Raw genomic sequence first — 22788 nt, 5'->3', positions numbered from 1 at the left:
TCTCTTACGGCATATGAAAATGTTGCAAAGGTGGACAAATCTGACATGGACAGTTTGATTAAAGTTGGAGGAGGATACATTCATACGCAGGTAGAGAGCATGTCGAAACATGTTGATGTGTATCTCGACAATGAGCAGATGGCATTGATTGACACCAATCTTGATTACCTCCCACATGCATTACTCATCCTCCTTCAAACTATCATCAAGAGCTGAGCTGCGTCATTGGGTCAGGCAATAATGCATTCGAAATGTCCCCATCATTTCTGCCTCCTCGACAAGTTTGACAAAGTATCACACTATAACACATATATGGTCATCGTAATTTAGTGGATATGATAAGCCAACTCGGTTTCAGCTCCTCGTAAATTTAGAAAATTCTCGGTGACCACTCATGGTGTTCACCTAATTAGAGACATTGCAGATACATTCGTGCAATACCAGGCTGGTTATATAGATCATGCCAGCAAAAAGTTTGATGGGACTGGCTCAATCCATACTATGAGCGAGATGGTGAGACGGAGGGTACCAAGAGTTAAGGTGGACTTGGATGATGTTAAAAAAATCAACAGTGTCAAACCATTCTCACAAAGAAATCCAAAGGCAGTGCTGGCGAACATTATCTATTCACCAATTGGTGACTTCTGTCTTGATGAAAAGAATAGCAAACTAGATAGTTTGTGGAGTGCGCCACTTCTATGTGTGTTGACCACTGTGTTCCGGTTGCACGCAATTGCTCCATTCTGACATTCCATACCCCAGGAAGAGCTCTGAGATATTGTTGATTATCAACTTGACACCATGTGACGAATCCTGTGTCAGATCAACGCTGGAGTATATTTCAAAATATGCCAGACGACATGGAATCACACCGGTTATTACAATCGACCAGCAACTTTGGTGAATTGCATACATGATCATCGAATCACGGCCAGCTGAGAGCCCCTTGCATCGAATAGCCCTGGTCTTGGGGGGATTCCATACTTAGATGAGTTTTGTGGGTACAGTTGGGAATCTGATGGCTGGATCTGTGTTAAAGGAGATCATCACTCAAGTATATTCAGAGGGTAGTACAGATCAGATGTTGTCCGGCAAATCTGTGTCACAAGCTGTGCGGGCTCATTTCTTGAGGAACCACTTCTGCAATGCTCTTATCGTGTTGATGGTTATTGTGGTGTTTTTTTTACCAAGGATGAGACCCATCAGAGAATAACTGGAGGCCATCTTTCTTCAGACAAGTACAAAGATCACTGACATCTTCATCCTACAGATGATCCTTGATCCTAATCTCAGCCATTCTTTGCTCTTTGTACATGCATTGTCAGGGACCGACACAACATTGAGGCCATATGGCATAGGGATGGTCTCAGGAATATTGAAAGGTTTTCATGGTGACAGGTGGAAACCATGCAGAAATCGAGCAGGCTGGTAATCAGGCACTTGCAATCCTCTGCGGCTGTATGCCTGGCTTGGATTTGAATTCTGAACGTGTGACAAAATTCACTGAGAAGGTATGTATCAAGCTCAAATTACCTACCCCTTCGACACCTTCCACCGACATCAGATGCTGCCAGATTGCCCAGCCAACGAGTCTGACTCAAAGTGCAGACCTGGCTAGGCAACAATATGGATGCGACAGAATGGGGCTGGACGTTTCACAAGAGCAACAAGGGCACTATATTGAAACCAATCACAAGGCACCAAGCTGTCACTCCTAAATTTCTGTTGAAAATAATCAGATACAATTGCACTGGAAAGTGTGATGAAAACACATGCTCATGCAGAATTATTTTGTCTACAATGTACCTCAGCATGTGGACAATGCAAAGGGATGACATTATCAAATGGACCAAGTCATGACTTCTCTGACATTACTGAATAATCGTCTCTTCATGTCCAATATATGAGTGCGACTGTCTTGAACTTTAGACATTTAAATTGATAGTAAGTTTGACTTGTAAACTGTAGTATTGCAGGGTTATTCCCTCTTTATAAGCCTGTGTTAAGTATTTTGTAGTCCGATATGGAACAATTGCATTTTTTTCACATTTCGGGCAGCCGTAATTTATTTCTGTGTAAGATTTCACTTTAAAATTGTTAAATATATATTCCCCTGTCTTAATCTTATGAAGTTGATTATAAATAGAGTCATCATCCATTTTTAGATTTTGATTGATTCTTTTTTTTTACTTTTTCGATTTTCGTTTGTATTGATGGCGGCCATCTTGGATTTGACCTATATTGGGTGTTTCCCCAAGTCAAATTTTGGTAAACTATTTTTTTTTTTAAAGTAGACCTATCAAGGCAGTGAAATGTGTTAAAAAACCTTTTCCGTCAATTTTGTTGAACCTTCATGAAAAATAAACCTTTAATTACCGGACTATTACCTTCTTAACAATGAGTCAAAATGAAGCAAAGTATAGATAAAATCTGTATTCTTGTACTTGATGATTAGCAGTTTAATATGGTATCGATAAATAAAAAAACTTACGATGCATTTTGCTTTATAAACGAGCTTTTGCAATAGAAGCCACGATATATATTTTCATTGTGTACGAATACGCTTCTTTTGAGTACGAGTCATCCAGTTGATTATGTAGGGTGGGTACGGGTTATCCAACATTTGTGTAAGAGTCTACCAAAATATACAATGAGTGTGAGTGACTGAGTTGGGTTTAACGCCGCTTTTAACAGTATTCCAGTTATATCACGACGTGTCAGCTTAATGTGGGAGGAAAGCCTGAAATGATGCAGGTCTCAGACGTCTACCACTTCGGTGAAACCCACGAGCACGGGTATGGTGCTGACAAACCTAGAAACATAATCAGGGTGAACCGGGATTCGAACCCACAATCATAGGGCTCTGGCATGCCCCAGGGACGCAACTCTACACAGCGAATCGCGCAGCCTTCGACTGGGCCACCCGTGACCCCCCCCCCCCCCCCCCCCCCCCTCACAGCATGACAGCCTAATGTGAAAGGAAAAGTGGTAGGCTACAAAGACACCCCACACGTACGTACTGCATGGAGTGAATAATATGCAGCAAACACTTTACAATACATGCCATCAAAGACCGCCTTCCTGGTCTAGTAGTACTGCATTCACCTGGAGAGCGAAGGTCTTGGGTTCGATCCCCAGCCACGTAATACCAAAAGACGTTAAAAGATGGTACTTGTTGTTACCCTATCTGGCGCTCGGCATTAAGGGGCTAAAACAAGGACTGGTCGGCTCCAAGTCAGTATACTGTGTCTGAGTGGAGTATTCATGTTAAACTGCGGCATGGTATCTCAGTCTGCTAGCACTATAAATCGGCATCAGTTCGGACTAGTACAAGCAGCCACACACACGTTGCTTTGTAAATGCAATAATCTTGGACATGATGTAAAACCGATTTGACCTCACCACATGCCATCAACCAAGTCAGTTTACTGGGTATTAATCTTTGAATCACAATGGTGTTGTAGTTACCTCTGTTACATGCTTCTTAAGTATGAATATATTCATCTGTGTGAAAAGATCTTCCAAAGCAAGTTTGGAGGAAGAATAGTCTTTTGGACTGGTGTTTAGTTGATTTACACCATTCAATAATAAAACAGGTTAAGAATGATTGCAGAGAAAATGTGATCAAGAGAACGTCAGCGGTTTAACACTACTGTCATCTTAACAAACATCAGTTTAATAAGCATCAATAATAAAAGATCAAAAGAAATGAGTTTATCCAATATTTATTCATATCCATCCACAATAAAGTTAGATACTCCTTTCCACACTACACACTATATACATAGAACAATCACTCTCTCAAACATAACATTTTCATCGTCAGTCTGTTCTGTCAAAGAACTAAACATGTGACATATTACACTCTAATACTCAAGATATCAGCGACAGTTACAGGAACCATTTGTCAATATATCTGACAAGCGTGTGTCTTCTAATTCTACCACATGATCAGTGTTCACGAGTAGCTATTTTCTGAACAGGTGAGAACAAAGAACAAAAGAATACGTTAGCTGCCAACAATGATAAAGCATACAACCCTGAACGATCAGAAGTGAATAATTTTGGTTTCTAAATTATACAGGATTTTGACTTGGAACTATCATGGCTTATCATAAAATCCTGGTGACCAAAAAGACAAATTTGTGATGAGTATTTTATTCATGTGGCATATTTGTTCTTTAAAACTAATAATAATCATTCAGTATCAGAATCTGAAGCCATTATAGAAGCTCAATAAGTAAATTTGCAACCCAAACAACCACGTAAGGAACTATACCCCTCATGAATGTAAGTGAATGTTTCACTTCCTTTAACAAGTTGTCAAGCCTGTATATACACAATTTACAGTATCTACAGATATGTAACCTACAGATCTTAACCTGTGCCAAGTTTACATTAAATCAAGTAACATCAGTGAACACAAACACAAGTCAATTCCTATTGCTCTGTTGGAACAGGATGACTGCCTTAAAGTGTCTAAATACGAGAAAAATGAACAGGCATGTTTATATGGCAAATGACTGTTTAATACTTAAGATTGCCATCTCCTTCAAATCTGTGCATAATTTCAGACAAACAATAAACACATTGACATAGCTCTTGGCCTACATAAATGTTTGAAAACTGGAATCACATGGAACACATATTACATTTATTAACTATCATATACTTCAATTACCAAAAAAATCCAAGAAAAACCCAAAACACAATGCAAATAAAAATATTTTGTCTGTGTGGCAAATTTTGTTAAGCACCATTCTTCTGCGATTAATACTTTGAGGAACATTGAGGAACAAAACCTTGACAATTAAAATGTAAGTCTAGTTCTATATATTTCAACACTAAAAGGATTTGATTGAATCAATCGATAAATATCTGCTGGGAACTTGAACCTGAGACGGAGTGACGAAGAGTGCTTGAAGCGGAGAGATTCTGTGTGTGAGTTAGGACATCTTCTCGTGGTGTTCCAGCGGGTAGTGTTCCTTGTATTGAAGAACGTGATGTTTCATCTCCTGCATCTGGCGCCGTATGTGTGGCACCATTTCCTCGTACACGTCATGAAACAGTTCCTCTGGGTTAGGCTTCTTGCGGTTTTCTGCTGCTGCAAATGAATTCATCACCTAAAACACAAAAAAACAGGTTCTATTGATAAAACACTTAACATAAGGCTACAAAAATTTAATAGTCTTAGTTCTCAGGCATCATCCGCATAATCATAAAGTCCACTGCAAGTTTCGTTTTTATTTCCATTTTAAAAAAAATCAAACAAAATCCTAATACTTAAAAACAATGCTCTCCAATATAGCACGCAGTTACCTCCCTTTAAATGCATGCCGTTTTACTGTGCATCTTGTGTTCTGGTTATGGTGGCCATAGGAGTTTGTATGCTTGTTCATGTAGGGAGGACCAATTCTTTTACTTTTTTAAGCCTAACACCAAACAGATATATTGGGTGAGTGAATAAATGACTACATCACATACAATATTCCAGCAACATGCGATGGCCTGTAACAAAGTGTCTGGGTCAGACGAACCAGTTTTGGCCTATGAACTACGATCAACACTTGTGGGTCACAATACACAGCCTGTGAAAAATACACAGGCTGTTTGTTATTTAACAACGCACTCAGCAATACTCCAGCTGTATGATGGCAGCCTGTAAATAATCACATCTGGACCAGACAATTATATTGTGAACAATGATCAACGCCATGGGGGTATGATGGCACACCATTAACCAAGTCGCACAGCCTGACCCACCAGATCTATTTGGTCACGTCTTATGACAAGCATGGAGACCAATCCTAACCCGGAATCCCCACGGAACATATAACCTGTACAACAGGTAACAAAACCAAATTCTTCATCTTCATCTGCCAACTGCTCTTCCAATAAAGTCTGTCTGTGTTAAACCAGACTCATTAAGAAGGCCCACTAAATTAGCGTTACTACAATGTACAAACTACAAGTAACATGTAAAGTGTAATATGTATATCTGTACCCTGGAGGTGAACCCCCTATTTGTAAGTTCATGTGAGAACAATAATGTGACATATGTATACCATATACAAATGTACCTGCAAAAAGAATAAAACATTAATAAAACACCAATTTGGCTACCAAATACTATCCGAGCTGAGACTGTGACCAGTAGCCCTGCACCATGACTGTGGAATATATATTTATTTTATGAAAATAAAATCAATCTAGAAACGCCTACAAAAGCAAGTCGAGCCAGCTCTATATGAAATCAGCATAGGGAATTTTTTTATATTTTTAGAGTCAAGAAGGATATTGTGTAATGCATGTATAAGATTTCAGAGTCTAAATGTTAGTCTATGTGACCAGATGAGGATCTCCCTTCATTAACACGTCACTGAAATGTTTTGCCCCCAAAATTTCGTAACATGTGACAGTCGACTTTCCTACCATTACTTAAGATGTGTTTCTTAATTACTTCATCTGCAGCTCTTCAGCTAACTCTCCTAACTTCCTCTGATGTAGCCACCTTTGTTACATGCAACAGCTAACACTCTACCTTCTTCCTAGACTCCAGCTTCCACTCCTTTTCGATGTCGTCGTTCCAGTAGCCCTGGCTCACCATGTAGTTGCGTAGGCGCGAGATTGGATTGTCCTGCTTGTCCCAGTAGCTTACCTCGTCCACTGACCGGTACGCTGAACTGTCATCGGAGGTACTGTGATGGCCAATTCTGGACAACACATATTGATTTTCAGCATTCAGAATTCAATTTATTATATACTTAAGTGTGAAAGACTGAGTTTTCCAAAGTGATATTTTCATTGCAGTGAATCATAATTAATATTTCACTGCTGTGAAAGTAACACTTTGACAGAACTATGGTCATACAAGACTGACCTCCCCTCAAATTGTCTCCCTGTATTGCAAGTGTCTAGCCCGTACACAAACTGTTGACTTCCTTTTTAAGTTAGTTCCACATTGACAAGGCAAAATAATGACAGATGGCCATTTATGGAGTTAATATTGCTTCTCTTGAAAATGTTTGTTATACACTGTAAACTTCTCACTTAACTCGTCAATCGAGACTGTTCGTTTTGCAAAGTGCCATTTTTGTTACTTGTCCAGCATGTATTCTTTTGCTTCCAACAGTGGTTTGGTAGTTTTCAAATTATTTTTTTTGCTAAAGTGGATTTTGTATATAATCATATCTATATGTATGATACAGAATTCGTACCCCTAAATAATTTTTGTTACTTTTGTTTATATTTTTTTAAGATTTTGCAAACACAAAATTAGTAAAATCTAAATATTTTTTACATTTGTATACTTATCCTGCATTACTCCGTATTGCATTTACTGCTGTCTTTGACAGAGTGACGAACTGTGTGAGATCCAGCTGCTGAAGAAAGTTGTCCCAACCAGCTCAGGAGGCAGCGCCCTCTCACAGTCGGCACGTGACCCGGAAGTCATGACGTCACACAAAAACACATAACTGCTTTAAACATAACATCTGAAACTTCGTGGGGAGGTAGCGTAGCGAAAGGGAGGGCACTTAGACTTCGTAATGCAGGATAAGTATACAAATGTAAAAAATATTTAGATTTTACTAAATTTTTTAACTTATCCTGCATTACTCCGTATTGCATCTTTATCAGACGGCATGGCCGGTGGGCATACCTGCAGATGTGAACCATATTAAACCCTCGTCTAGGTCCGATGAATCCGCACCGCATACAAGTGATGACCGGAACATCTACGACCATTCCTGTCTTCAGGAAACAAGAGTCGATGCAAAAACGAAACGCCCGAATAGGTAACCGAAATACAATGAGGCGTGTTGCCAAAATATATAACTTACCGAAGAGCGAAAGCGAAACGCAGTAGAGCCCTCTAATCTGAGGCGATAAACACCAGAGAGTTCGACGGGCCCCGCTCGGGGAATCGAAGAATCAGCGGCGTCGGCGGCAAAATTTACGACCAATCCCAAGAGCGAATGCGAAACGCAGGAGAGCCCTCTAGGCTGGAGGCAAGGAACACCGGTGAGGTCGACGGGCACCGCTCAGGTATCAGAGAAGCGTTGGCGTCGGCGCCGGTGTCCACATCTACTACCATTCCTGTCGTCAGGAAACGAGAGTTGATGCAAAAAGTAAAACCCGGATAGGTGACAGCAATAGAATGAGTCGGGTAACCCAAAACTAAAACTGACCTAAGAGCGAATGCGGAACGCAAGAGATCCGTCTCGTCTGGGGTGATAAACACCAGAGAGGTCGACGGGCCCCGCTCAGGGTATCGGAGAATCAGTGGCGTCGGAGATAGATGACCTGTTGGGCTACAACCAGGGACCAAAACTGTGAACGCCGGCGACAACTTTCAAGGCTACATCACGGAAGTAGTGGTTGGTGAAGGCGGTGTCCGATCGCCACGAACAGGCTTCCCTGAACGACTGGATGGAACAGTATACCGTGAAGAACCAGTGTAAATACGATCGCCCTGATCTCATTTTATTTCAGGTGATAGCCTTTGGGGGGAGGGTCCAATCCGGCGGCTCATAAGCTTTAAGGATGACCGTCCGGAGCCACAGGGAAAAGTATTCCGGCTGACCAACGACTGCGACGAAGGGGAGACCGGCAGAAAAAGGTGTTTCCTAGACTTGCGGCAGTCTTTAGATCGTAGAATAACCTTCAGTGCCCTTACTGGGCATAATGACGCTCATCCTCATCCTCGGCACCCACACTGGACGAGGGGGGAGGGGACAAGGAATGATCTATCAGGCTGTCCTGGGAGTTGAGTCTTTACGCTGACGTCCCAGTACGGTCCATGATGAACGGCGCCCTGGGTACCGCATTCGAACCGGGCACGGGAGACGTCGAGGGCGTGCTGTACATGGACTCGAGCGGCAGTAGTCAAAACCAGTAGAAATACCCGTCTTCTACTTAAGGTCGTAGAAGGAAGACGAGGGGAGTGGTTCGAAGGGCGTTGAAGACCACATTCAGATCCAACGCAGGCGGTCCGAACTTGGCCTTCAGGTCTTCAAGACTGAACGAGCGCAGCCAGGCCCGTAGGTCGGGAATTTTCGTCTTTCTCCGATCGTCCGAGATGGCCAGAACGGAGTAGATGGCGACCAGGTGTGTGGGGGTGGTAAGCCCTTCAACCGACGGGTGCTACGCAAGTACAGAAGGAACTGATCCAGGATCTGCGGTGACGCTGTCATCGGATCCTGGTGTTTGTCAGAACAAAATGCCTGGAACAAGCATCATTTATCAGCATACAGTCCCCCTGTAGATGGACGGTGGGCTGAAGCAATAGCCTTGGTCGCTATAGCCGAATAGCCCTTGGCTTTCTGCAGGTGTGTCAGGCGTGCAGACGATAACATGCGGGTATGAGGGTGTGGCAACAGACCGTGTGGATGGAGCAGAAGGTTGGACCACACCGGAAGTTCCAGGGGTTGTCTCTGGGTATGTTTCGGAGGTCGATAACCCAACTTCTGGCTGACCAATAAGGCGAGACCAAAGTCAATGGCAGGGGTCGAGTGGCCTGGATCTCTGAAGAACCATGGGAGGGAGAACCGGAGTCGGAAAAGCGTACACGCGTAATCCTTCTCAGGAACGATGGAAGGCTTCGACTGCCACAGCGGTCGTATCCGGCACAGGTGGAATGGAAGACGACAGCTGGCCACATTCAGATATGAGGCAAACAGATCTAGGGTTGGGGTGTCGACCGTTTGACATATTCTGGCCCGAGGCGCCGGAGAGCGTGAGGCGTCGGAGAGCTTGAGGCGCCTGGAACGCCGAAGATGGTGATTCTCGGGGGCGCCGGTCGAGTTTGTAGCGCCGGGAGAGGGGCGAGTACTCTGGGTCCGCAAACACCACACTACGGTGACGTCGTCAGTGGACACGATCAACAGGGCGTGACCGAGAAAGCACTGTCAGCAAGCGACGTCCTGGATAAGCCTTTATCTCGAGGCTGTTGCTGTGCCAATGGTGTTGATCTCTGGATCACAGGTGGTCACAATGTGGGCTGGTGTGGGCCACTAGCCACTGACAAGGTGGCAGGGGAGGTAGTCAGCAACAGGGGTCTGCGATTGCGTACCGTCGGTACGATTCGGAAAAAGGTGTGATAGCCTGCGAGCCAACCTCAAGTAGACGAAGTAAACCAGCTTCACAATCGACCGCCGGGGCATCGACGTAACCGGGTAGTAGGAAGTCGAGGCAATATGGCCATTGCACGAAGTAATGAGATCGTTTTCATCCCTGAAGCGGCGTATAAGTACTCCTGTTCTTATATCGAGGTGACGATGGAGGACGACAACACGATACGAGGCAGGTATGCAACAGGGGTCAGTGGGACGGCCGAGGGACTTTAAGTATCAAATCGACACTGTGTCCGGTAGTCAAGGCGGAAGATAGGAAGGTGTCGTAGTCGAAAAGATCAAACCGGACGAAGGAAGGCGATCTTTTCCATCCCTTGAACGCCTATAGGCGCTATCGTTCTTACAGCGAAGGGTTGATGAAACAAGGTTCCTCGTGACAGCCGTGTTGGTAGAGGAGGTCTATTGTTTCCAACATCCGTACATGGATGGACTGCGACAGGCGCCTGGTTGAGTGGTAGCACCAAGCGTACAGTTAGACATGGAAACCAATCTGTAGAAATACATGGCACCCCTTGCCATGGTAAGTTGACCTAATTCCGGTCGGAGTTGTTGACAGTCCGAGTACTTGACACGTGACATGTAAATCACACTGCGCAGTAGCCGAGAAAACCGCCTTGGAGTCGGAACTGAGGTGCAAACTCCACACACAGACAATCCTCAATGAACTGCGTGAGAGGCGATCAAGTGGTGTACCCGAGTTTTGCGATAAAACACGGAACCCCATGGGCGTCGTGGAAAACCCGGTGAGCGCCGAGGAAGAGTCTCTTTCAGGAGCGCTGGCGCTAGGGTAGGGTAGAACAGCGTTTGTGTCGGCGATGTCGACGAAGTAAACTCTTTGTAAGTGGATGTCGTCGTCGAATCTGATACAGACGCTGTTCACATGACGCTCTGTTTCGATGGAAACCCGCAGGTCATCTCTCCGGAATCATAGCGCTTTAAACGACGGGATTATGGATAACGTCTCAGTGGGCAAGTTGAATCAGACCAACTGTCTATTGGTTGAAAAGATTCCACCCAGGAAGTAGAACGATAGTCACGATCCCGAAGACCGACGGGAGAGTAGCGACAGGAGCGGCGACAGTTGTTTCACCATGCTTCTCCGTGTGACGAGTTATGAGACGGCAGCAAGAGAAGAGGGCAGCAAGAGAAGAGGGCAGTGGCGCCGGGGAGGCGATTGCCGATGGTGCCCCTTAAGCCGCAGTAGAAGATCGGATAGTCGGCTCGTTGATCTGAGCTTGATAAAGCTTGTTGATCTGTGCGCCGGAGGTCATCTTAGGCGCCGGATATATCATAGGCGCTTCTTCCGTAACTCTTGAGGCGCCGGAGTAGTCAGAGGCGCCAGAGACATTAGAGGCGTCGAAGATCATGAGATCAAAGACCTTAGAGGCGCCGGGAGCGCCGAAGACATCAGAGGATGCGGAGGCGCCGGAGCGCGGAGACATCAGAGGCGCCGGGAATTCACGAGGCGCCGAGACATCAGAGGCGCCGAGACATCAGAGGCGCCGGGAGCGCACGAGGCACCGAGACATCTGAGGCGCCGGAGGCGCCGGGAGCGCCGGGACATCAGAGGCGCCGGAGGCGCCGAGACATCGGAGGCGCCGGGAGCGCACGAGGCGCCGAGACATCAGAGGCGCCGGGAGCGCCGGGAGCGCCGGGAGCGCCGGGAGCGCCGGGAGCGCCGGGAGCGCACGAGGCGCCGAGACATCTGAGGCGCCGGAGGCGCCGGGAGCGCCGGGACATCAGAGGCGCCGAGACATCGGAGGCGCCGAGACATCAGAGGCGCCGGAGGCGCCGGGAGCGCCGAGACATCGGAGGCGCCGGTAGCGCCGGGAGCGCCGGAGGCGCCGGGAGCGCACGAGGCGCCGAGACATCAGAGGCGCCGGGAGCGCCGAGACATCGGAGGCGCCGGGAGCGCCGGAGGCGCCGGGAGCGCACGAGGCGCCGAGACATCAGAGGCGCCGGGAGCGCCGAGACATCGGAGGCGCCGGGAGCGCACGAGGCGCCGAGACATCAGAGGCGCCGGAGGCGCCGGGAGCGCCGGGAGCGCCGGAGGCATCGGATGTGTTGGAGACCGTGAACGGTCGTATGTCGTGCCAGGGGAGGCAGACTCTACGTTGGGAGCGCTGGAGCCGCCGGTGGAGTAGGAGACCGTGAACGGTCGTATGTCGTGCCATGGGAGGCAGACTCTACGTTGGGAGCCGCCGTTGGTGCTGGGAGCACTGCGAAGCTCCGCTGAGCGCTGCTGCCGTCAACGTAGGTGGGGGTCGACGAGCACGTTGAGCGAGGTGTGTCCTGGATACTCGCATGAGCTGAAGGATCACAGCGACGAATGACTGCAACATCGGCACTGCCTTGTGAAAGTACAGGGCGTCGTACAATCACGGCAGAAAGGGGCGGCCCCGACCAGATTTGTTCCCGCGGCAACAAGTGCAGCGAGGCAGAAAATCTGGAATTTAAGCAAAACATAACTATGTGGCAAAGCCACAAAGTGCGGGAAGCATAATGTGATTCAGAAACTTTGTATTTCAATGAAGTTTATGAGATCAAACAATGACGCTAAAAGGTAGCGAAAAAGCATAGCTTTAAGCAAACACATAACCATGTGGCCAATCACAAAGTATGGGAAGCATAATGGATTCAGAAACTTTGTATTTCAATGAAGTTTATGAGATCAAACAATGACGCTAAAAGGTAGCGAAAAAGCATAGCTTTAAGCAAACACATAACCATGTGCAAACACGTAACCATGTGGCAAAACCACAGAGTACGGGAGACATAATGTAACTCAAAAACTTCGTATTATATTGAAGTTTATGAGAAGAAACAATTACGCTGAGAGGTAGCGAAAAGGCAAGGCTTTAAGCACACCAAAACAACATACATAAATGTAATGTATTACCCAAGCCAAAGAGAGAATTCAAAACGCAGAACACGACATTACGTGGCCACGTGGTGAATGGCCAAAATGGCGGGAAAGAAAACAAAATGGCGGGAACAACATTGCGCCCGTAAATTACTGTGACGTGAGCCACAGACGAGCGATAAACGTTACAATTTACGAATGGGAAGACCCTAAGGTCACGGCCCATAACAGGTAACAATGTAGCAGCATATAATGAATGTAGAAACACGCAAAATATAAAAAACAAATAATAAGCTTTAATTTCCACAAGGGATACACAGTACGTCCGTCCGTGGAGGTGACAAAGCAGTTATGTGTTTTTGTGTGACGTCATGACTTCCGGGTCACGTGCCGACTGTGAGAGGGCGCTGCCTCCTGAGCTGGTTGGGACAACTTTCTTCAGCAGCTGGATCTCACACAGTTCGTCACTCTGTCAAAGACAGCAGTAAATGCAATACGGAGTAATGCAGGATAAGTTAAAAAATCTACTTTTTTAGTGGCAAATACAAGGGTGGTGAACCGTCCTGTGTTAGAGCCACCATTTGTGGGAACCAATATAGGATTTAGTTGTGTGCATGTGACTTATGACATAACACAACCTGGCAACAGCTGTGATACTAAAAGATTGTTTCCGCTTGGTTTTTGTACTTTGAATACCTACAGAATAACCTATCTTCATAAATGACTGTCATGTAATATAAACTATATGGTGGTGGATCTGGCGTTTACAGCAACTTCATGCAATATCCCTACTCCATTCCTGTCCAAGGTATCATGTAGGTAGTTGAAAAAGCAGAATGGATCCAGTGATCTCAGGGCATATAAACTTTTACAAAGGGAGATAACTCAGAAGTCATATGAAGTGCAGATCACTAGGAGGAGGATGTCATTAGGACATGACATATCCCCTGGTTTGGTGCAATTCGGAAATGGAGTTTGGCTACTTGTACCCCACTTTTGGTTCATTGCAACTGGATACCTTCAGTTCAGTGAAGAAAAAAGTAATGCTGTTCAACGCTGTTAATCATGTTTAGTATTTTTCAAAATCCCAAATCATCAAAAGGCACCAGTTAACCAGTAGACTGGTATAGCATGTTTCACCAAGAAACATTCAACGAGTGTTAAGTTGTGGTCCGGAAATGAGCACTACACTAATTTTAAAGTCCCAACTTGTCGTCATTAAATTATTATTTTTTTAAATCTCAAATCATCAAAAGACACAAGTTCACCACTATATAGCAGTTGATCTACATAGCAAGTTTCAACAAGAAATATTTAACGGTTTTGGAGTTCTGCTCCAGAAACAGAAAACTACTTGTTTACATCATGGAAAATTATGAAAATACAAAATATAAAGAATAAAATTCCCAAATCATCAAAATGCACCAGTTCCCCACCAGACTATACAGAAAGTCTCAACAAAAAATATATATAATAGTTTCAGAGTTTTGCTCCGGAAACGGAAAATGGATGGCTGACGGACGGACGGACGGACGGACATGGTGAGCAGTAAATATCCCTGTTTTTCAAACTGGGGGATAAGAAATGTGCATACCTGTATGTCATCGCCTCGATGAGGACAGGTCTGCTTTGACTGATGGCCATTTCCCTTGCTGTCTTTGTGGCATTGTACACAGCAAAGGCATCATTGCCATCCACGCGAACTGTCAGCATGCCGTACCCTGCTCCCCGGGAAGCTGATATGGAAAAAGTTACATTCTTCATTCTATTCACACAGTGCCCAATAACACCATAGCCAGTGTATTTCCCTTCCTCCATCACCCAAGTATTTATTGTTGTTTGTTGTTTAATGCCGCACTCAGCAATATTCCAGCTATATGAGAGCGGCCTGTAAATAATTGAGTCTGGACCAGACAATCCAGTGATTGATATCATGACCATCAATTTACACAATTGGGATACGATGACAGGCATCAACCAAGTCAGGGAGCCTGACCATCTTACGACAAGCATAGTCACCTTTTACGGCAAGCATGGGTTGCTGAAGACCTATTCTATCCCGGATCTTCACAGGTCTCCATCACCCATGAATACATGACCAACTATTCAAGTCATCACCCATGAATACATGACCAACTATTCAAGTCATCACCCATGAATACATGACCAGCTATTCAAGTCATTACCCATGAATACATGACCAACTATTCCAGTCATCACCCATGAATACATGACCAACTATTCAAGTCATCACCCATGAATAAATGACAAACTATTCAAGTCATCACACATGAATACATGACCAACTATTCAAGTCATCACACATGAATACATAACCAACTATTCAAGTCATCACCCATGAATACATGACCAACTATTCAAGTCATCACCCATGAATAAATGACAAACTATTCAAGTCATCACACATGAATACATGACCAACTATTCAAGTCATCACACATGAATACATGACCAACTATTCAAGTCATCACACATGAATACATGACCAACTATTCAAGTCATCACACATGAATACATGACCAACTATTCAAGTCATCACACATGAATACATGACCAACTATTCAAGCCATCACCCATGAATACATGACCAACTATTCAAGTCATCACCCATGAATACATGACCAACTATTCAAGTCATATATTCCAGCTATATGAGAGCGGCCTGTAAATAATTGAGTCTGGACCAGACAATCCAGTGATTGATATCATGACCATCAATTTACACAATTGGGATACGATGACAGGCATCAACCAAGTCAGGGAGCCTGACCATCTTACGACAAGCATAGTCACCTTTTACGGCAAGGATGGGTTGCTGAAGACCTATTCTATCCCGGATCTTCACAGGTCTCCATCACCCATGAATACATGACCAACTATTCAAGTCATCACCCATGAATACATGACCAACTATTCAAGTCATCACCCATGAATACATGACCAACTATTCAAGTCATCACACATGAATACATGACCAACTATTCAAGCCATCACCCATGAATACATGACCAACTATTCAAGTCATCACACATGAATACATAACCAACTATTCAAGCCATCACCCATGAATACATGACCAACTATTCAAGCCACGGTCTGGTGCCAGTGAGAGAAAACCAGCATGTACGCTGACCAAAGAATGCTCAATAACATCGGCAATAACATGTACCATAGCCTTGTAGTCATCTTCTCCCCAAATTGGTTCAAAGGAGAGAGAGTATGTTTTTACACAGAGAATGTCGTACAACACATGACATGACTACTGTGACCTAAAACACATATAACATGACACCTGTAACAGTTGAATACTCAGTATATTTGCTTCTAAGGTAACACATACCAATACCATCTCCTTTGTACTGATCCTTTGTAGGTGTAGATATAGCATAACCATTGTTTCGGCTGAAACAAGAGAAGAAGATTAAATAACAAAGAAACTACAAAGAAAATATGACAGAATAACATGTTTGGAAATATAGAACTGAAAAGTTGGGATGTCCTATTCTTATATACCTGTGAGTGAGAAACACATTTGAGATAACTGGTATCAAACATGTGTGACCTTGAATTCCAGGTCTGTGATTGGCTACTCCATGGTGATGAACTAAGGTCAAATAATGACAGACTACTTTCCTGATTGTAATTCATTGATAAGTTATTCATGCTTCAGTTGAATTCACCTACGTCTGTGTTTAAACTTTATGGTTTTAGAGTGTTAACACTGATTTAACTGTTAACACTCGCTTTCATCCGTTGAGGTACCTTTTGTAACATCTTATTGTAAGACAAATGGTATCTGATAGACACTCGTGTTGTAATCTCTATATCCCTACCAATAACATCTTAATATCCCAGAGAGAAATGGTGACATATTTGCTGATGCAGCGGTATAATGCCTTCATTATGATCAATGGAATGACAAGGATATTTGCTTTCATAATCTATTTAACATGTTTAAGTAGTTTCATTTTTCTAGATTTCTAAAGTATCAGAGAGTAAGAGATACTTGTTCTTTGTCGGTCAACAATATTCCAGTTATATCACAGCAGGCTGTAAATAAATAAGACTGGGTCAGGCAAACCAGTGGTTGATAGCATGAGCATCCATTTAGTTGGTGCATAACTAAACAGATAAAAAATTTGAACCACCTGATCCATAGTTGGTTCTTATGTACACGGTTCTTGTATAAAATAATTATGGCTCTTGTTGTTTAATGCTGGTCTAAATATACCAGCTATGTGAAAGCAGGCTGTCCGGACCAGACAAAGCAACCAGTAATAGATATTACAAGCAATGATCAACATCATTGGGGTGACACAACACGCAATCATTCAAGTCACCAAGCCAGTCCAACCCAAGTTGCCTCACATGACCAGCACAGGCTGCTGTCGACCAATTCTACCCAAGAATGCCCCATTGATTGAGTAAGCTTGATGTTATCAGGAAGACCCACCAGAAGAAGATGATGGGACAGTCTAGCACAGCAGCAAAGTTGAACGCAGCGTGAGCATCCCCCTCGGACGCTGCCCCCTCCCCGAAGTAGCACATCACACACAGGTCATTCTTCTTCAGCTTGAAGGCGTAGGCAGCCCCTGCCGCTGTAAGGAGGAAGGGATGTATGTTTAGTGTTTAACACCACATCCCGCTATATACTGTGAATAGTTGTGTCTTGGCATGAGGTGAGGTGAGGTGAAATGGGGTTTAACATTGCAACCAAGATCATTGCACTCATATGGCGACATGCATGCACATGTTTGTGATTGTGTATGAGTGGCTTCTTGTACTAGTCTGGACTAATGCCAATTTTATAGTGCTAGCCCGATGAGATACCATGCTGCAGTTTAACATGAATATACCCCACTCAGACACAGTATACTTATTCTGAGCCGACCAGTCCTTGTTGTCCCTTAATGACATGTGCCAGGCAGGGTAACAACAAGTACCATCTTTTAACGTCTTTGGGTAAGACTTACGAATATCATAGCATGAAGATGATTCAATTACCTGTTTTAAACAATACTGATCTAATAACAACATGGAAGGTACTTTCATACCTTGTTATTTATTATCCACATATACAGTGTTTATCAATGTGAAATTACAGAGATAACCGTTTGACATTTCAAAATCTATCTGATCAATCATTCCATGTTGGTATGGGAATGGGTGAGTATGGATCACTTCACTTTGAAGTGTTCAGTCACATCACAGTGTGTCAGCTAGATGTGGGACTAAAAGCCTGACGTGATGCAGTTTTTGGACCTTTACCACTTTGGTGAAACCCACAAGCAGAGGTATGGTGCTGATAAACCTAGAAACAACACCAGGGTGATACTGGGATTCAAACCCACGATCATGGTTTCATGAAAGTCAAAGATGCACAGCAAATTGTGACTAAGTATACAACTGGACCACCCGTAGCCCCATTTCGAATTGGAAAACTAACCAAACCTTGCATATTAAAAGTCATATGGTGATGATAATAATGTTTTTTGATTATCTTCATTTTGACTGCTGACCTTGAGGCATCTGTGTGGCTAGAGGTGATGAGATGGTGATGAAGTTGAGGTCCCGAGAGCCGTAGTGAACTGGCATCTGTCTCCCCTTCCCCACATCGCCAGCATTGCCATAGCACTGGTTCATGAATTGGTCCAGGGTGAAACCCCGCCACATCAGCACACCTGTTGACAAACACAAACACAAATAGCAAAACACTCATAAGACATGATTATTTAGCATTTTGAGTCTAAGAGAGGATCACCTTAATTGATTTGAAACCTATTATAGAAAAATTTCAACTCGTCTCATTTTCAATTTTTTGTAGCTCTAGTGAGGTTGGTGGGGCTCTAATCAGTGTAATGTGTGGCTTATTATCTAACTCGAATCAGAAATGTACAACCTCACTAGCAATAACAAACCTGTGTGGATTCTGGGTAAGAAAATATGTCCCAGGCTTGTCAAAAGAGGCGACTTAACATATCTTTTACTTTGATGCAATCCTTTCTGCATGAAGATCTGAGAAACCCTCCATAGGAGTTCATGTCAGGCGAACTTAATTATCAGCATTAAGGCTTCCAAATTCTTGGTACGAGTGAGCAAAAGAAGCATTCAGACCATCAATTTCTGATTTCTGTATCCCGAAAAATGAATATGACCAGGAACTTTCAACTGCCAAGAACTGAAGTTGCGGCATAATTGTTGTGGATATGTCATACACCCTGTTGTTTCTGAGCGACATGGAATCTACAGCCAAATAGGAACATCGATGATCGAAGGCATAATTATACAATTTCTGAATCGAGATGGTAAAGAAATGAACCCAAATTGTTTTAAACAGGTTACATCCGATTTGCTCAAGAACCCCCACAGCCTTCATTTAGATAGGGCGGTCAAAGCTTTCTCAGGGTTCACCTGACGCAACCTGTTATGGAAGCGTGGTTATATCTTGACACAGAGAGGTATTGTATCAGTAAAACTTTTACTAAAAGATCAGACTTTGTTGAGACTGCAAGTGCAACTGGAAACAGTTGAGGGACAATCTTTGCATTAAAATCCTGATTCAGCTGAAAGCAACTTGCCTGCCTCTCTGTATTGACCAAACACAAGATCTCTGGGGTCGAGAGCAGCGGCTGATCCTATGTGAGTTCCTTCCTCGCCATAGTTGGTCATGTAGAAGGAGATTCGGCCCTGTCTTTGAGACTCATACAGTACACGGTCCATGGTGTTGAGAAGAGTCATGTCCTTGTACATCTTTATCACAGTGTCTTTGTCCAGCTGCAACATATCACACAGGCTGTCATGTAGAGTGAGTGAGTGAATTTTCACACCACTTTGAACAGTTTTCAAGCTATATCACTATGATCACAAAGTGTCAGATTAACGTGGAAGGAAAGCCCAAAGTGATGCAGGTCTCAGATGTTTGCCATTTTGGTGAAACCCACGAGCACAGGTATGGTGCTGACAAACCTTGAAACATAATTGGGAAAACAGGGATTCGAACCCACAATCACAAGTTTCTGGCGTGCCCAAGGGATGCAAATTTGCACAGCCAATTGTGGCACCTTTGACCATGTTGACGACTGTGCCACGTGTGGCCCCTTTGATGACTGTGCCCCCAGACATACAGAGATCACATAGGGTTTAAACTTGATTGTTTAAACTAGTTTATACTTATGAATCAATTACGATCAGTCACATTTATGTTGTGTATTTTTCAGATGCTCGATGTCATTTACATGCCGTAATGATGTTTACTATGATAATTATGTTTTGGAATTTTGAACATCTAAATTCACAAACATAAATTGGTTGCATATTAATGATGAGTGTTATTGTGTACTCATGTTTGATTTTGTGTATACATGGTATAGAATACATAAACCTTTTAAATAGTTGAACATTCTTCTTAGCTGGTTGACAGAATGGGGAGAACAACTACTAACTTGAACATGTGGAAATATTCTGATGAATACTGATCAACTGAATCTCTGAACATATAATTAATGTGGCATCCCTGCACCAAGCCCAATAGCATGTCTTTTCAAGCTTGGAACTGTTAACAAAAACACTTAAATATCCAGAAAAGTACACATCACTGATTTAAACACTCTATACAATAAAACTTTCAACAATGTTCAGTGAAATGAATGGAAGTTTCTAAAGCATTCATCTGAAACTGTAACCAAACTGTACCTTTGGATCTTGTGTTTCATCCACAATCTTCCCATCTCTTCCCATGACTCTGTAGACAGGAATACCCTCCAGCAACTCAGGCTGTATGTACTCCAGTTTATGGACATAGTGGGACTTTGAACCAGGAAACTCGGGTTTCTCTTCAAATGTAATATTCTGAGATGACAGAACCTGCAACAGGTCATGTCAAGGTTAAAAAATCCTTTCACATTCTGCAAGTCATTTACCTTTGACAACACTTAGAGATAACATGGATATGTCAGAACAGCTTAATGAAAGTCACAACAAATTTCCAGTGGGGTGATCTGAAAATGAGGAATAGTATATGCCAATGTTATTTTCTGTCACCAAGTGAATTAATTTTGGAATTCCCCAGCTTGACGAGGAACTTTCAAAGGAAGTTCATGAAGAACAGATAATCTGTTATTTTGAGTAGGTTATTCTGTATATTACCAATATTCTTATTTTCTAAAATAATTTAAAAAAATGTAGTGAGAGAGAATTAAAATATATATCTTCAAGTACCCTGTTTTTGAAAAGACATTGATCATGATTTGTTGTGTTATAACGAGAGGTGTGACTATCATTGAAGCTGATTTAACAGTGTACACATATGGACTGTCAACATTGGGTTCATGTGAAGTAATGTACACCTGTCAGAACAGTCAATTATAATTTAGAATTTGGTGCCCATGTTATGTGTGAACACTGTAATTTCACAAGAATTCATATTTTGTGAATATGTGTCTCAAACTTTCAATCAATTTTGGAGTTTTGCTGCCTGCAAGAATTATGTTGAGAACTGGTGCACCCTACACAGCTGTTTATTCATGGAAACCATGCTGAAGTACTGAACCAAATGAAAACAGGTGACATCGCTTGAGTACCATGGAAGTTTACAGATGCAATAGAGGTTACAAGTTACAACTTTCATCGAGAATCATATCTGTGTCAGGACATAGCTGAATTCTATTAATGAAGACATCATCCACTGGTATGAACACAAATGTCTTAACTGTTCAAAAATAGGGTATGCAAAGATAAATTATTGTCTTACAGCATATGCATCATGATCTATTTGTCATGCCACACATTTTAACCATGAAATTCTAATCTACACCTAAAAGATCTTGGACTGACATACGGTAATTAGGTTTCTGTTTCCCCACTGGGGGGTGGTACACTTTACCGGGAGCACTTATTCTGATCCATTTAGTGTGGGGGCTCGAACATGCTTCACTGTCTTACCGCCTTGGCTAATTAGTGCATTAATTAGCTGATGCTCTACCACTGGACCAAGAACGCCATCACATGTAATTAATGCTTGTTAAACGGGTCATTTGCACCTCATTAACACACATGCACATATAAGTAAACAATGAATTGCGCATGCATGTTACTGACATCACACCCTCTCCATTCACCATTTTGAGGAAGCCATGCCTGCTACTGTCCATCAAAATGAGTAACTAATCAAGTGATGAAACATACTAAAACGGACTATACTCTCATACTATTACCCTTATTGGATTATCGGAATGACTGTAAAAAGGTTAGAATTTATGCTTAAGCCTAGCCCTTAACAGACTAACCCTAGGGATCGAAAGGGGTTGTTGGATCAGAAAGGTGTCTCCGCTCCGGAGACGAGTGCATTCAAGCGTCACCACGGTAGCGGTATAGCACCGTAACTGAGCTTTTGGTAGAGGGCGAAGCTGTGCCCGGTAAAACTGCATTGTTCACCCTGGTGGGACAAGTAACAATAACATTGAGCGACAATGCATACATATATAACTTTTAGAGGGGGGTACGGACGGAAGTCTTTCGCTCTGGCAAGTTGCTTGTACTGACCAACTTGGGCCCCGAAGAGGCAGAATTCTCGTATTGACATTCAAGAGCGAGGGTGCATTTGCATAGATGCAGTGTCATCAGAATATCTATGCTTAATCACTAAACGACATAACATACGCTTTGTGTATGAAAGGTCCGTGCAAAAGAATACAGTTGTTCTCTGTTGATATTCTTTAGAAATGGTAATATTCGCAGAGATCTGGAAAATGCCATGACTGACGGTGGATGTGA

The 22788-nt window shown here is 43.3% G+C and overlaps 1 protein-coding gene across 1 annotated transcript; it reads right to left on the bottom strand.

The window, feature by feature from the left end:
- Positions 1 to 3709: 3709 nt before the first annotated feature.
- Positions 3710 to 22788, bottom strand: LOC139443296 (2-oxoisovalerate dehydrogenase subunit alpha, mitochondrial-like). The gene is made up of 9 exons (XM_071224270.1): positions 22675 to 22788; positions 20710 to 20880; positions 19596 to 19791; positions 18537 to 18698; positions 17471 to 17615; positions 16358 to 16419; positions 14591 to 14732; positions 6542 to 6713; positions 3710 to 5123 (listed from the first exon to the last, which is right to left on the bottom strand). The coding sequence occupies exons 1-9, from the start codon at positions 22768 to 22770 to the stop codon at positions 4947 to 4949; spliced, it is 1323 nt and encodes a 440-aa protein (XP_071080371.1). The 5' UTR covers positions 22771 to 22788; the 3' UTR covers positions 3710 to 4946.

The sequence above is a fragment of the Haliotis cracherodii genome, unplaced genomic scaffold, assembly GCF_022045235.1.
Source record: "Haliotis cracherodii isolate W230 unplaced genomic scaffold, xgHalCrac1.p SCAF_5, whole genome shotgun sequence".
NCBI classification, from domain to species: domain Eukaryota; kingdom Metazoa; phylum Mollusca; class Gastropoda; order Lepetellida; family Haliotidae; genus Haliotis; species Haliotis cracherodii.
This window is presented reverse-complemented; position numbering and strand designations above follow the sequence as displayed.